At 36.2% G+C, this 12,762-nt stretch overlaps 1 protein-coding gene across 3 annotated transcripts in view; it reads left to right on the forward strand.

Moving 5' to 3' along the window:
- The window catches only part of ROCK1 (Rho associated coiled-coil containing protein kinase 1), a 148,178-nt gene that overhangs the window by 94,446 nt on the left and 40,970 nt on the right, over positions 1–12,762 (forward strand). For all 3 annotated transcript variants that reach the window (XM_024757892.1, XM_024757890.1, XM_024757891.1), the window contains 4 exons: positions 1,479–1,527; positions 6,015–6,150; positions 8,354–8,445; positions 8,543–8,789. In XM_024757892.1, coding sequence (XP_024613660.1) covers positions 1,479–1,527; positions 6,015–6,150; positions 8,354–8,445; positions 8,543–8,789 — 524 coding nt within the window. The remainder of the gene's footprint in view (positions 1–1,478; positions 1,528–6,014; positions 6,151–8,353; positions 8,446–8,542; positions 8,790–12,762) is intronic.

Here is a 12,762-nt window from a genome sequence, read left to right on the forward strand (position 1 = left end):
CCTTATAGATTAAATAGTTAAGCATCTAATATAAGCTTTTTTTAGAAAAGCACTTTAAGGAAATAATTAACTGAGCCCAGTATTTGGAAGGAATTTCTAGGTATAAAACATGGAAATAAGGAGAGGAAATGGATAGATATTATTACATAAATGTTGAGCAGTTTCTATTAAAATTAAAAGGCAAATGACAAATTAGTGGTAGTGGTGGTGGTAGGGATCAATTTAAGGAGGAAATAAGAGTGGCCAAAGTGGCCAATAATCATACGAAAATGGGTGTGTGTGTGGTGGTGGGATGGCCTGATATGAAACTGGGAAGGTCGACAGAGTCTAGATCTTAAAACACTCTGTCTTTGAAAAGCTAAGAAATTTGGGATTTATCCTAAGGGTGATGAAAAAACATTAAAAGTTATTAAGCTTAAAAGTAAAACAAAAGATCAAATTTGCTTTTAAAAAAGAACTCCCTGGTTAATTACACAGCATTTGACATTTATTCACCTAAATGAGAATGAGGGAGGAAGATGAGTCAAGGAGGATTCCCAGGGGGACTGCTTTACTTAGGACAGGAGAAGAGAAGCAGATTGGTATTGTGGGAGGGGTCGCTGGGCAGAGGGAATTCATTTAGCTTTGGACATGCTGAATGAGCTATTTGGTAAGACATCCATGTGAAACATTGCATGTACAGATTTGAAGCTCAGAAATAGGTTTAGAGCCCCAAAAATGAATTGTGATGGAGATAATAATACACTTTCAGTTTATCTCAGATTTTTGCCCAAGTTGCCAAGTGGTGCATTTACTGCTTTATATATGCCACCTTTCCCTTCATTTACTTACTCTTATATTAAAGGTTAAATGGTTAATGTTTGTGTAGTAGCAAGTATTGCATGAGGGAATTCAGGGATCCTTAATCTAGAATCCATAGACCTCTCCTAAAGCATCCATGGATGGAATTCAAGGTCCTTAAACTTGGGTGACAGAAGTGAATCTTTTCTGTAACCTTTAGCTGAAATTCAGCATTTTCTTTAATTATGAACACAGTGAATAATCCACAGTTATTAGCAGTAGCTGTGAATTTTTTATTACCAATAGAAATCACAAATATTATCTTAGAATGCAGTTGTTATTTATCTCTAAATACCGTTTATGCTCATTACTACTTTAAAATTACTGCTGCTAGATCTTATTTAATATATTAATAAAATGCATATATTAGTGAATCATACTTTTTTAAAAAAAGGTTATGACTGTATTTCAGTATAATTTTGGTTTCTTTTAATCCTATGTATTTTATTTTATGCTCTTAAAATATTATTCTGAGAAAATGTCATAGGCTTCACCAGACTGACTGCCAAAGGGATCCACAGTACACACAAGAAAGGTTAAGAAATATTAGCTAAATGGAAAAGTAAGGAATGTGGTGTTTCACCCCAAGCTATAAAAAGTAGATATATCTATAATCTATATTGCTTTTGCTTTTACAGAACTTCAAACATAAAACTCGACAAGATAATGAAAGAATTGGATGAAGAGGTACTTTTTGTTTTCTTATCAGAAGTTTTCCTTTTTGAGACTTTTTCCCTTTCAGATTGTTTTCTGAGAAAATTATATTTGAACTTTATAAGTTGCAATACAGAACAGGACCAGAGAATTATGATGAAGGCCTCACTTTGGAGCTGCAGGTTTAAGTGAAATTAGATTATACTTTAGTTTCTTTTGTGTGGTTTTATTCTAGAACCATGTTGAAATTTTAGTACATAAATTTCAGTTCAGTGGTTCTTAATAGTTGAAAGGTGAGAAAGGAGCAACAGATCAGAAATTGAATCTGGAACTGTAGCAGAAAGAGACAGACAAATTCAACTATTAAGAACCACTGAACTGAAATTTATGTACTAAAATTTCAACATGGTTCTAGAATATGGGTAAACACACTACACTCTCCTTCTCCTCTTAAGTTTTTTTATGTTACAGTTGACAGTTGAAGCAGAAATTACAGCATTGTCTAATGTGGTTCTCCATGTATATAGAAGAAATTTTTAAGACAATTATCAATGGGTATAAAGGGAGGTAAGGTTTTACACTTTAATCAAACTGGTAATATGCCAACACTAGTAATATAATGTAATACCTAGAGCAGCTACTGATAAAAATTATACAAAGGGATACACTTAAAAACACTAGTAAATCAAATAGAATTCCAAAAAATGTTCAAGTAACCTACAGAAAGACAAGAAGGAAAACATGGGACAAAACAAAATGGGAGGCTTAACTCTAACATATCAGTAACTATATTAAATGTAAATTAAATGCAACATCAATTAAGATAGATTGTCAGAGTAACTTTTTTAAAATTACCTACCTGTATGCTGTCCAGCAGAAACTCTCTTCAAATGCAACAATATAGCCAAGTTAAAAGTAAGAAGATGGAAAAATACATCATGTAAGCATTAGCAAAAAGAAGGCAGCAACGGCAATATTGATATCAGGTAAAGTAGACTTTAGGACAAAGAAAATTACCAGGGGCAGAGGGACATTGCAGAATGACAAAAATGTCAATCCTCTGAGAAGACATAACATTCCTAAATTTGTATTCATCAAACAGAAGAGCTACAAAATATGTGAAGCAAAAGCTGATAAAACTGAAAGGAGAAGTAGACAAATCTGCGATTACTGTTGGAGACTTTAAATGTCACTCTCTAGACAGAGGATCAGCAAACATATAGGAGAACTCAGCCACACCATCAGCCAATAGGATCTATTCAACATTTGTAGACCCCTCTACCCAGCAACAGCAAAGGACACATGTTTTTCAAGCACTCAAGAAACACACACCAAGGTAGACCACATCCTAAGTCAACTTCTCCAGATTTCAAAGAATTAAAATCATACAGAGTGTGTTCTCTGACCAAAGTGTGACCAAACCAGAATGAATAACAGAAAAGTATCAGGCAAATCTACAAACACGTGGAAACTAAACAACACAGTTCTAAATAATCCATAGGTCAAAGAGTCTCAAGAGGAATGAAAAAATACATTGGAATGTTAATTATATCTCATAAAGTTATTTTTCAAAGTTATGGATCTTCATCTTTTAAAAATATTTGAGGGCTTCCCTGGTGGCGCAGTGGTTGAGAGTCCGCCTGCCGATGCAGGGGACACGGGTTCATGTCCCGGTCCGGGAAGATCCCACATGCCGCGGAGCGGCTAGGCCCGTGAGCCATGGCCACTGTGCCTGTGCGTCCGGAGCCTGTGCTCCACAACGGGAGAGGCCACAACAGTGAGAGGCCCGCGTACCGCAAAAATAAATAAAAATATTTGAACAATGAAAATGAAAATAATACATCAAAATTTGTGGGATGCAGCTAACATAGTGCTCTAAGGGAAATGTATACACTAAATGTTTACATTAGAAAAGACGAGAAGTCTCAAATCAGTTATCTAAGCTCCTACCTCAGGAACCTAGAAAAAGAAGAGCAAAATAAACCCAAAGCAAGGAGAAGGAAGGAAAAATAAAGAGCAGAAGTCAGTGGAATTGAAAACAGAAAAATAATAGAGAAAATCAGTGATAATAAAAACCCAGCTGCTTGGAAAGATCAACAAAATTGACAGTCCTCTAACAAGATTGTCAAAGGAAAGAAAGGACACAAATGATCAGTATCAGGAATAAAACAGAGCATATTCCTACAGACTCTACAGATATATAAAAAAAAAAATTCTTAAGGAAATACTATAAACAGTTCCAAACGAGTAAGTGTAATATTTAGGTGAAATGGACTAATTCCTCCAAAAATACAAACTGCCACAACTCACACAATGTGAAATACATTATTTGAATAGCCCTATGTAACTATTAAAGTGAATTCACAATTTAAAAGCTCCCCCCAAAATTAATCTTCAGGACAGATGGTTTTACTAGAGAATTCTACCCAGTGCTTTTTTAAGATTTTTTTTTTGATGTGGACCATTTTTAAAGTCTTTATTGAATTTGTTACAATATTGCTTCTGTTTTATGTTTTTGTTTTTTGGCCCCAAGGCATGTGGGATCTTAGCTCCCTGACCAGGGATCGAACTCCGTACCCCCTGCATTGGAAGGGGAAGTCTTAACCACTGGACCGCCAGGGAAGTCCCTATCAAGTGTTTTAAGAAGAATTAACACCAATTCTACACTCTTTCTTCTAGAAAATATAGAAGAAGGGAACATTCCCCAGTGAATTTTATGAGGCTAGAATTACCAAGATACTAAGGTCTAGCAAAGACAGTACTACAAAGAAAACTATGGATCAGTATCCCTCAATCCTAGCCAGCTGATTTTTGACCAAGGCGCAAAAGCAATTCAGTGGAGGAAGGATAGTCTTTTTAGCAAGTGGTGCTGGAGCAATTAGGTATTCATAGGCCAACATATGGACCTCAACCTCAGTCTCACATCTTATGCAAACATTAACTTAAAACAGACCATAGATTTAAACAGGGACATAAAAAATATAAAACTTCTAGGGAAAAAATAGGGGAAAGTCCTTGAGACCTGCAACTTGGTGAAGAGTTACGCATTACACCACAACTATGATCCATATAAGGAAAAAAATTCAATAAATTGGACTTCATCAAAACTTGCTCTGTGAAAGACCCTGATAAGAGGATGAAGATCTGTAGACTGGAAAAATGAACTGTTGTTACACACAGCAACTTGGATGGATCTCAAGGATATTTTGTTGAATGTGAAAAGCTAATCTCAAAAGGTCCACACTGTATGATTCCATTAATATAACATTTTCAAAATGGCAAAATTATACAGATGGAGGACCTCCTGTTGGTTGCCAGGGTTATAGGTGGTGGGAGAAGTGAGGGATGCATGTGGCTATAAGTAGTGGCTGGAAGGAGATCATTGTGCTGATGGAACAGTTCTGTGTCTTGATTGTGGTGATGGTTACATGCATCTACACATGAGATAAAATGACATTGAACTACACATGCATGCTTTATACCAATATCAGTTTCCTGATTTTGTTATTGTACCATTGTTAATAATGTAACTGTTAGGGGAAACTGACTGGTAGGGTACATGTACTGTCTTTGAAACTTCTGAAATGTAGAATTTTAAATTTCAAAATTTCAAAATTTCAAAATGAAAAAATAAAAGAATGATAAAATCTTACAATTGGAAAGATTTTGGATGGTCTCTGTCAAATTTTACTAAATTTCTCTGACAGCATCTTACTTAAAAGATGGATTTCACTTAAAAATGGAAAAGCCCAGAAAAGCATGCACTGTAAAGGAGGTTTGTCCACTGTGGAGTCTTAAAGATAAAAATGAAGCATCAAAAGCAGAATACGCTGATAGTGGTAACTCAGAAACAGAAGATAAATTTTTTAAGTTGTGGAATTTGGAGTATTTTTTTTCTTTAACTCTCCCCTCCCCTTAGTTTCATTTTCTAAAATAAATGTTTCTTTCATTACTCTTTAATATGCATTAGTAGGTACATACATAGAACATCTTAGGAAAGGTAAGTTGTTACAGAGATTGGGAGGGGATTAAGGGAGACTTCATACAGGGACTGGTGAACTTATTATTAAACACTGTAACCTTTGGTATCATTTGAGTTTTGCACCATTTAATTATCAAATATGTAGTTATCTGATTCCTTTTATATTTCATGTCTTAAACTTTAGGATTGTAAATAAACCAAAATATTGGTAATATAATACAATGTGTTCATCTTAATGTGTTTGAATACAATGTGTTCGACCTTCAGTCTGACAAGATTCATAGGGTTTTTTATACTCAAGGATTTTTTTTAAATCTCTGAAAATTTTGTATGTCTAGTTAAAATAAGGGGATTCTCACTGTTTTCTTCTAAGACAAGCTAATTCTACTATTAGAAAGTTGTTGTTAGGAAGTATTATCTGATTTTGAAACTAAAATATCTATCTTAAGTAATTGTGTACTTTTTAAAAAAAGAACAGAGTATTCCCTTGAATAAATGAGGAGTATTAATTGTAGTGGTAACTTTTCTCATAATTTAGGGGAATCAAAGAAGAAACCTAGAATCTACAGTGTCTCAGATTGAGAAGGAGAAAATGTTGCTACAGCATAGAATTAATGAGTACCAAAGAAAAGCAGAACAGGAAAATGAGAAGAGGAGGAATGTAGAAAATGAAGGTAAATTGTTACTTCCTTTGAAAAACACTGGAATTTCTAACACTATCTTGAGGTCTTTGTCTTGAGGTTGTTTTAAATTTAGTGCCTGTTATATATTTTTGAATCCACAGTCCTAAGACACCTCATGAGCTAAATACCCATGTCCCAAAATTTATTTATAACATATTGGATTCAGTAGTAATGTTTTAGCTAGTACTGATTTTTATCCTTGTGTGTATATTGGAATTTCTTGGGAAACTTCAAAGAAAACTAATGCCTAAACTTCAGAAATTCTAATTTAATTGATCTAGACGTGTAGACTGGGCATTGGTATTTTTAATAAGTTCTCTAGGCACTTCTAACAAGTAGCTACATTTTAGAACAACAAGACTAGAATTTTTGATAGTAGTGTTACAAATTTAAAATAGCTTTCTACATCCTTTGATCCAGTGATTTCACTTCTAGAAATTTAGTTCACATATACTTGTGCACATGTATACTGATATAGAAACAAAGCTGTTCATTTTAGAATTGTTTAAAATGGCAAAAATTATAAACAATGTAAATGTAATCAGTGGTATAATAAATTTTAGTATATATGGTAGAATACTATGCATTTTATAAAAGAATAAAGTATCTCTTGGGCTTCCCTGGTGGCGCAGTGGTTAAGAATCTGCCTGCCAATGCAGGGGACATGGGTTCAAGCCCTGGTCTGGGAAGCTCCCACATGCTGTGGAGCAACTAAGCTCGTGAGCCACAACTACTGAGCCCACGTGCCACAACTACTGAAGCCCATGCTCCTAGAGCGTGTGCTCCGCAACAAGAGAAGCCACTGCAATGAGAAGCCCGTGCACCGCAACGAAGAGTAGCCCAACTAGAGAAAAGCCCTCGCACAACAATGAAGACCCAACGCAGAAATAAATAAATTAATTAATTAATTAAAAAAAAAAGAATTTAGGGCTTCCCTGGTGGCACAGTGGTTGGGAGTCCGCCTGCCGATGCGGGGGGCGTGGGTTCGTGCCCCGGTCCAGGAGGATCCCGCGTGCCGCAGAGGGGCTGGGCCCGGGAGCCATGGCCGCTGGGCCTGGGTGTCCGGAGCCTGTGCTCCGTGGCGGGGGTGGGGGGCCACAACAGTGAGAGGCCCGTGTACCACAAAAGGAAAAAAAAAAAGAAAAAAAAAATTTTTAAATATTTTTTTAAAAAAGAATCTCTTTATAAACTGTTATAAAAGAATCTCTAAAATGTATCTTTACCAAAAAAAGTACAGATTGTTTAAAACAAGATTGCTTGTCTATATATGTTTAAGTGTGTGTGTGTGTGTGTGTGTGTGTGTAGATATGCATGTGAAAACATATATATATACGTGTGTGTTTTTATATATTAAGGTATGGATACACAGACTATCTTAGGAAGGATATGCAAGGAATTAGTAATAGTTGTTGCTGGGGAGGAGAGCCAGAGGGGCTGGGAGACGACATGGAGGGAGAAAGACTCATGCTATACTATACACCATTTGGTACCTTTTGAATTTTGAAGCATTTTGTTTATTTAGTTAGTTACATCTTTATTGGAGTATATTGCTTTACAGTGTTGTGTTTCTGCTGTATAATAAAGTGGATCAGCTATATGTATACATATATCCCCATCCCTCCTCCCCCGTGAGCCTCCTTGCCACCCTCCCTATACCATTCCTCTAGGTCGTCACAAAGCATCGAGCTGATCTCCCTGTGCTATGTGGCTGCTTCCCACTAGCCATCCATTTTACATTTGGCAGTGTATATATGTCAATGCTACTCTCTCCCTTCGTCCCAGTTCCCCCCCGCCACCCCACCCTGTGTCCTCAAGTTCATTCTGTATGTCTGCGTCTTTATTCCTGTCCTGCCACTAGTTGAACCATTTTAAAGATAATTGAACTAATCAAAGATTTGTACTATTCAAAAATAGGTAATATTAAAATTAGCTTTATATAATTTCACTAATAGATTAACCTTTATGAAAGGAATAAAAGAATTTAAAATATTACAGCAGTGGAAACATCTGTTTTTGCATTCTGTATTATAAAACAGTGCTCTACTTTTTGATAAATTTAAAATGTAGGTACTTCCAAGTTGGAATATGGACCTAATGTAGCTTACTTTTATGGCCTAAGACCAAATTTCATTTTTTAAAAGGGATTTGTATGTTTCCTCTATGAAAACTTACATATTATTCCTTCATTTTCTAGTTTCTACATTAAAGGATCAGTTGGAAGACTTAAAGAAAGTCAGTCAGAATTCACACCTTGCTAATGAGAAACTGGCACAATTACAAAAGCAGGTAAGTTTTTGGAGTGAGGTAGTTTTTTTTTTAATCAAAATTTAAGTTTGATTGTGTTTTGGTAAAAAACTATTTTCTTGCTCTCTTTTTTAATTAGCTAGAAGAAGCCAATGACTTACTTAGGACAGAATCAGACACAGCTGTAAGATTAAGGAAGAGTCACACCGAGATGAGCAAATCAATTACTCAGCTAGAGTCCCTGAATAGAGAATTGCAGGAGAGAAATAGAATTTTGGAGAATTCCAAGTCACAAATGGACAAGGATTATTACCAGCTGCAAGCTGTATTAGAAGCTGAACGAAGAGACAGAGGTCATGATTCTGAGATGATTGGAGACCTGCAAGGTAATATTTTTTCTTACTCTGGTAAAATAGACATAAAATTTACTGTTTTAGCCATTTTTAAGTATACAGTTCAGTGGCATAAAATACATTCACATTGTCATGCAACAATCACTACTGTCCATCTCCAGAACTTTTTTTATCATTCCAAACTAAAAAATCTATACCCATTAAATCTATACCCCATTTCCCACTCTCCCCAGCCCCTGGTAACCACCATTCTACTTTATGTCTCTGAATTTGACTACCTCATAGAAGTTATTATTTATCCTTTTGTGTCTGTCTTATTCCAGTTAGCTTAATGTCTTCAAGATTCATCCATGTTGTGGCATGTATCAGAATTTCTTTCCTCTTCAAGGTTATATACTGTTCCATTGTATTTATACCATATATACCACATTTTGTTTATCAATGGAAGGTAATTTTTTAAATTTATATATTTTTTTAATTTATATTTTAATTGTAGCTAAAAACATAAAATTTACCATCTTAATTTTTAAGTGTGTAAGGTGATATATTTTTGATCATATTGTCCTCATAAAGAAAATGACCTTGGCCCCCATACACTGTTGGTAGGAATGTAAATTGGTGCAGCCACTCTGGAAATTGCCAAGATAGGGAAACAACCTAAATGTCCATCAACAGACGAAAGGATAAAGAAGATGTGGTATATATATACTACAGAATACACTACTCAGCTATTAAAAAAAGAATGAAATTTTCCCATATGCAGCAACATGGATGGACTTGGAGAGCATTATGCTAAGTGAAATAAGTCAGAGAAAGACAAATACTGTATATCACTTATATGTGGAATCTAAAAAGTACAGCAAACTAGTGAATATAACAGAAAAGCAGGCTCACAGATATAGAGAACAAACTACTGGTTACCAGTGGGGGGAGGGGCAATTAAGAGGTACAAACTATTAGGTATAAAATAAGCTACAAGGATATATTGTACAACCTGGGGAATATAGCCAATATTTTATAATAGCTGTAAATGGAGTATAACCTTTAAAAATTATGAATTACTATATAGTACACCTGTAATTTATATAATATTGTACATCAGCTATACTTCAATAAAAAAGAAAGAAAATGACCTTGCTAATACTGGAAATGGTTAGCATTCTTTCTATTTCAGGATAATTTGTATCAAATTGTAATTTCTTCACTCTCTCAGGCACCCTTGTGATGGAGGTAATGTGAATATTTCCAATTTTACAGCCAGTTACTGAAAAGTTAATTTTTTTTTTTTTTTTTGCGGTACGCGGGCCTCTCACTGCTGCGGCCTCTCCCGTTGCGGAACACAGGTTCCGGACGCGCAGGCTTAGTGGCCGTGGCTCACGGGCCCAGACGCTCCGCGGCATGTGGGATCTTCCCGGACCGGGGCAGGAACCCGTGTCCCCTGCATCGGCAGGCGGATTCTTAACCACTGTGCCACCAGGGAAGTCCCTGAAAACTTAATTTTTTTTTTTTTCCAGTACACGGGCCTCTCACTGTTGTGGCCTCTCCCATTGCGGAGCACAGGCTCCGGACGCGCAGGCTCAGTGGCCATGGCTCACGGGCCCAGCCGTTCCACGGCATGTGGGATCTTCCCGGACCGGGGCAGGAACCCGTGTCCCCTGCATCGGCAGGTGGACTCTCAACCACTGAGCCACCAGGGAAGCCCTGAAAACTTAATTTTTAAAAGTGCCCAATTCACAAAAGTCTTACTCATAGTGGAACTAACCAGGCAGAGAAGATTATCACTATTAAAACCTGGGAATTCCTCATGCATTGTTGGTAGAAATAGAAATTAAACTGCAGAAAGGGAATCCCATTGCAAATAAAGAATTCGGTACTTGGAAAGGTTAGGACTAGAGATATCAGCAGCCTTTGTGGTCTAAAAGTTTCCTTTTAGACTCACAAACTGTTCATGGTAATAAAATCATTTTGTTTTCAACAAGATTCCTGGCTTCCACTTCTCACATTTTTTTCTGTTTCTGTCAGCATCAGCATCCATACTACCTAATCAAAACAGATATGCATGGAAGTTGCCAGATCTTTCAGGGAAAATTAGGGGGTGGGATAGTCCATTTTAACCTAAGTCAGAGGATGTGAACATAGTTTGGGGTCTCATGGGGCTTGATGATTAGCTGTAATTCTGTGGAGAGAGGTCAGGGTCAGTTTTTGGACTTTGGAAACAGAAATTAGGATCTCCTGTTGGTTCTTAGCTGAGGAGTGTTCTGCAATCTTATTTCTCAGGGACTAGGCTTAAAATAGATCTGAATATAACCAAGAAAGTATCCTCATTATATATATTAGGAAAAGCCTCATACTCCACTTCCTTAAATTGCTTCTCTAGGCCTCTTCATATTACAGCTTATTAGCTGTGTGCAGGTCACTTCTTCTGCTTTATTTATCAACCAAGAAGATTAGGCGACCCCTATAAATTCTTTCAATTCTAAAATTCTTTAAGTCTGTGATTTTCCAGATAATGCTGAGCTTGAAGTGCTTGCTTTCAAGGACGAGACCATCATTATGTGTTCATCAACAGTGGTTTTAACTGACTCTGTTGTTTAGATATTGGTGAAGTTAAGGAAGATTCATAGCATGACCTATTGTTGATGTTTATCCTTTTTCAATGCTTTCTTTAAGGTTTATTTTTTAATTTAAATGTGAATCAAAGTTCACATACATTAAAAAGCACAAAACTTATATGAGCCTCAACATACAAGGTGCATTGTGGTAAAACATGCACACACGCAAACATAAAATTTTTATGTTGATTTTTTTATGGTTGTTAAGACATTTCAGATCCCTCAGGTATAAATTTCTTATAGTTTGGGAGGCTAGCCTTGTGGCACAGTAACAATTGTTGCCTAGTTGAATGCTCTCCATGTACACTATTGAGCAGAAGCTTCTTCATGTGTATGGGAAATGACTTCCCAAATATAATTGGATAGTATATACTTTAGGTTTTGTGGGCCACATACGATCTCTGTTACATAGTCTTCTGTTTTGCTTTTTATAAGCCTTTAAAAATGACAAAAACATTCTTAGCTTCATGTCTATAGGGAAATAGGCTGAGGGAATAGTATATCATAGTGTAATGCACTTTTGTTTTTAACTGTTACATGGGCATTTGGAAATTGTGTAAGTTTTTTACTAAGTATGTTTTTGGATTTGACTTTTGGAAGAAAAACAATAGATCCATTTTCTAATCTAACCAGTTTTCTAAGACTCCATTTATTCTTTGTGTCTTTGATTTGCCAAATTTTGAAACATATTTTAAAAGTTAACACTATGACTGTAGTTTTTTTTCTCATAGCCCCCTTGTATTTCTAACAGCTTTTTTTATATTGTTTTATTGAGGTGAAATTCATATAACATAAAATTAACCATTTAAAAGTGTACAATTCAGTGGCATTCAGTACATTCACAGTGTTGTACAACCACCTTGTCTATCTAGTTCCAAAACATTTTCATTAACCCAGAAGAAAACCTTGTACCCATTAAGCTTTCCTTCCCTATATGCCCCTCTACCTAGCCCCTAGCAACCACCAATCTGTTTTATATTTCTGAATTTACTTGTTCTGGATATTTCATATAAATGACATCATACAATATGTGACCTTTTGTATCAGGCTTCTTTCACTTAGCATATATATTTTTTTTTTTTTTTTTTTTTTTTTTTTTTTTTTGCTGTACGCGGGCCTCTCACTGTTGTGGCCTCTCCTGTTGCAGAGCACAGACTCCGGACGCGCAGGCTCAGCGGCCATGGCTCACGGGCCTAGCCGCTCCGCGGCATGTGGGATCTTCCCGAACCGGGGCACGAACCCGTGTCCCCTGCATCAGCAGGCGGACTCTCAACCACTGTGCCACCAGGGAAGCCCGATGAAGTCCAGTTTAATATATGTTGCTTATGCTTTTGGTGTCATATCGTAATACATTGTCAAATTGAGCATCATGAAGGTTTACCCCTATGTCTTCT

The sequence above is a fragment of the Neophocaena asiaeorientalis genome, unplaced genomic scaffold (genome assembly GCF_003031525.2).
Source record: "Neophocaena asiaeorientalis asiaeorientalis breed wild unplaced genomic scaffold, Neophocaena_asiaeorientalis_V1.1 scaffold142, whole genome shotgun sequence".
Classification (NCBI taxonomy): Eukaryota; Metazoa; Chordata; class Mammalia; order Artiodactyla; family Phocoenidae; genus Neophocaena; species Neophocaena asiaeorientalis.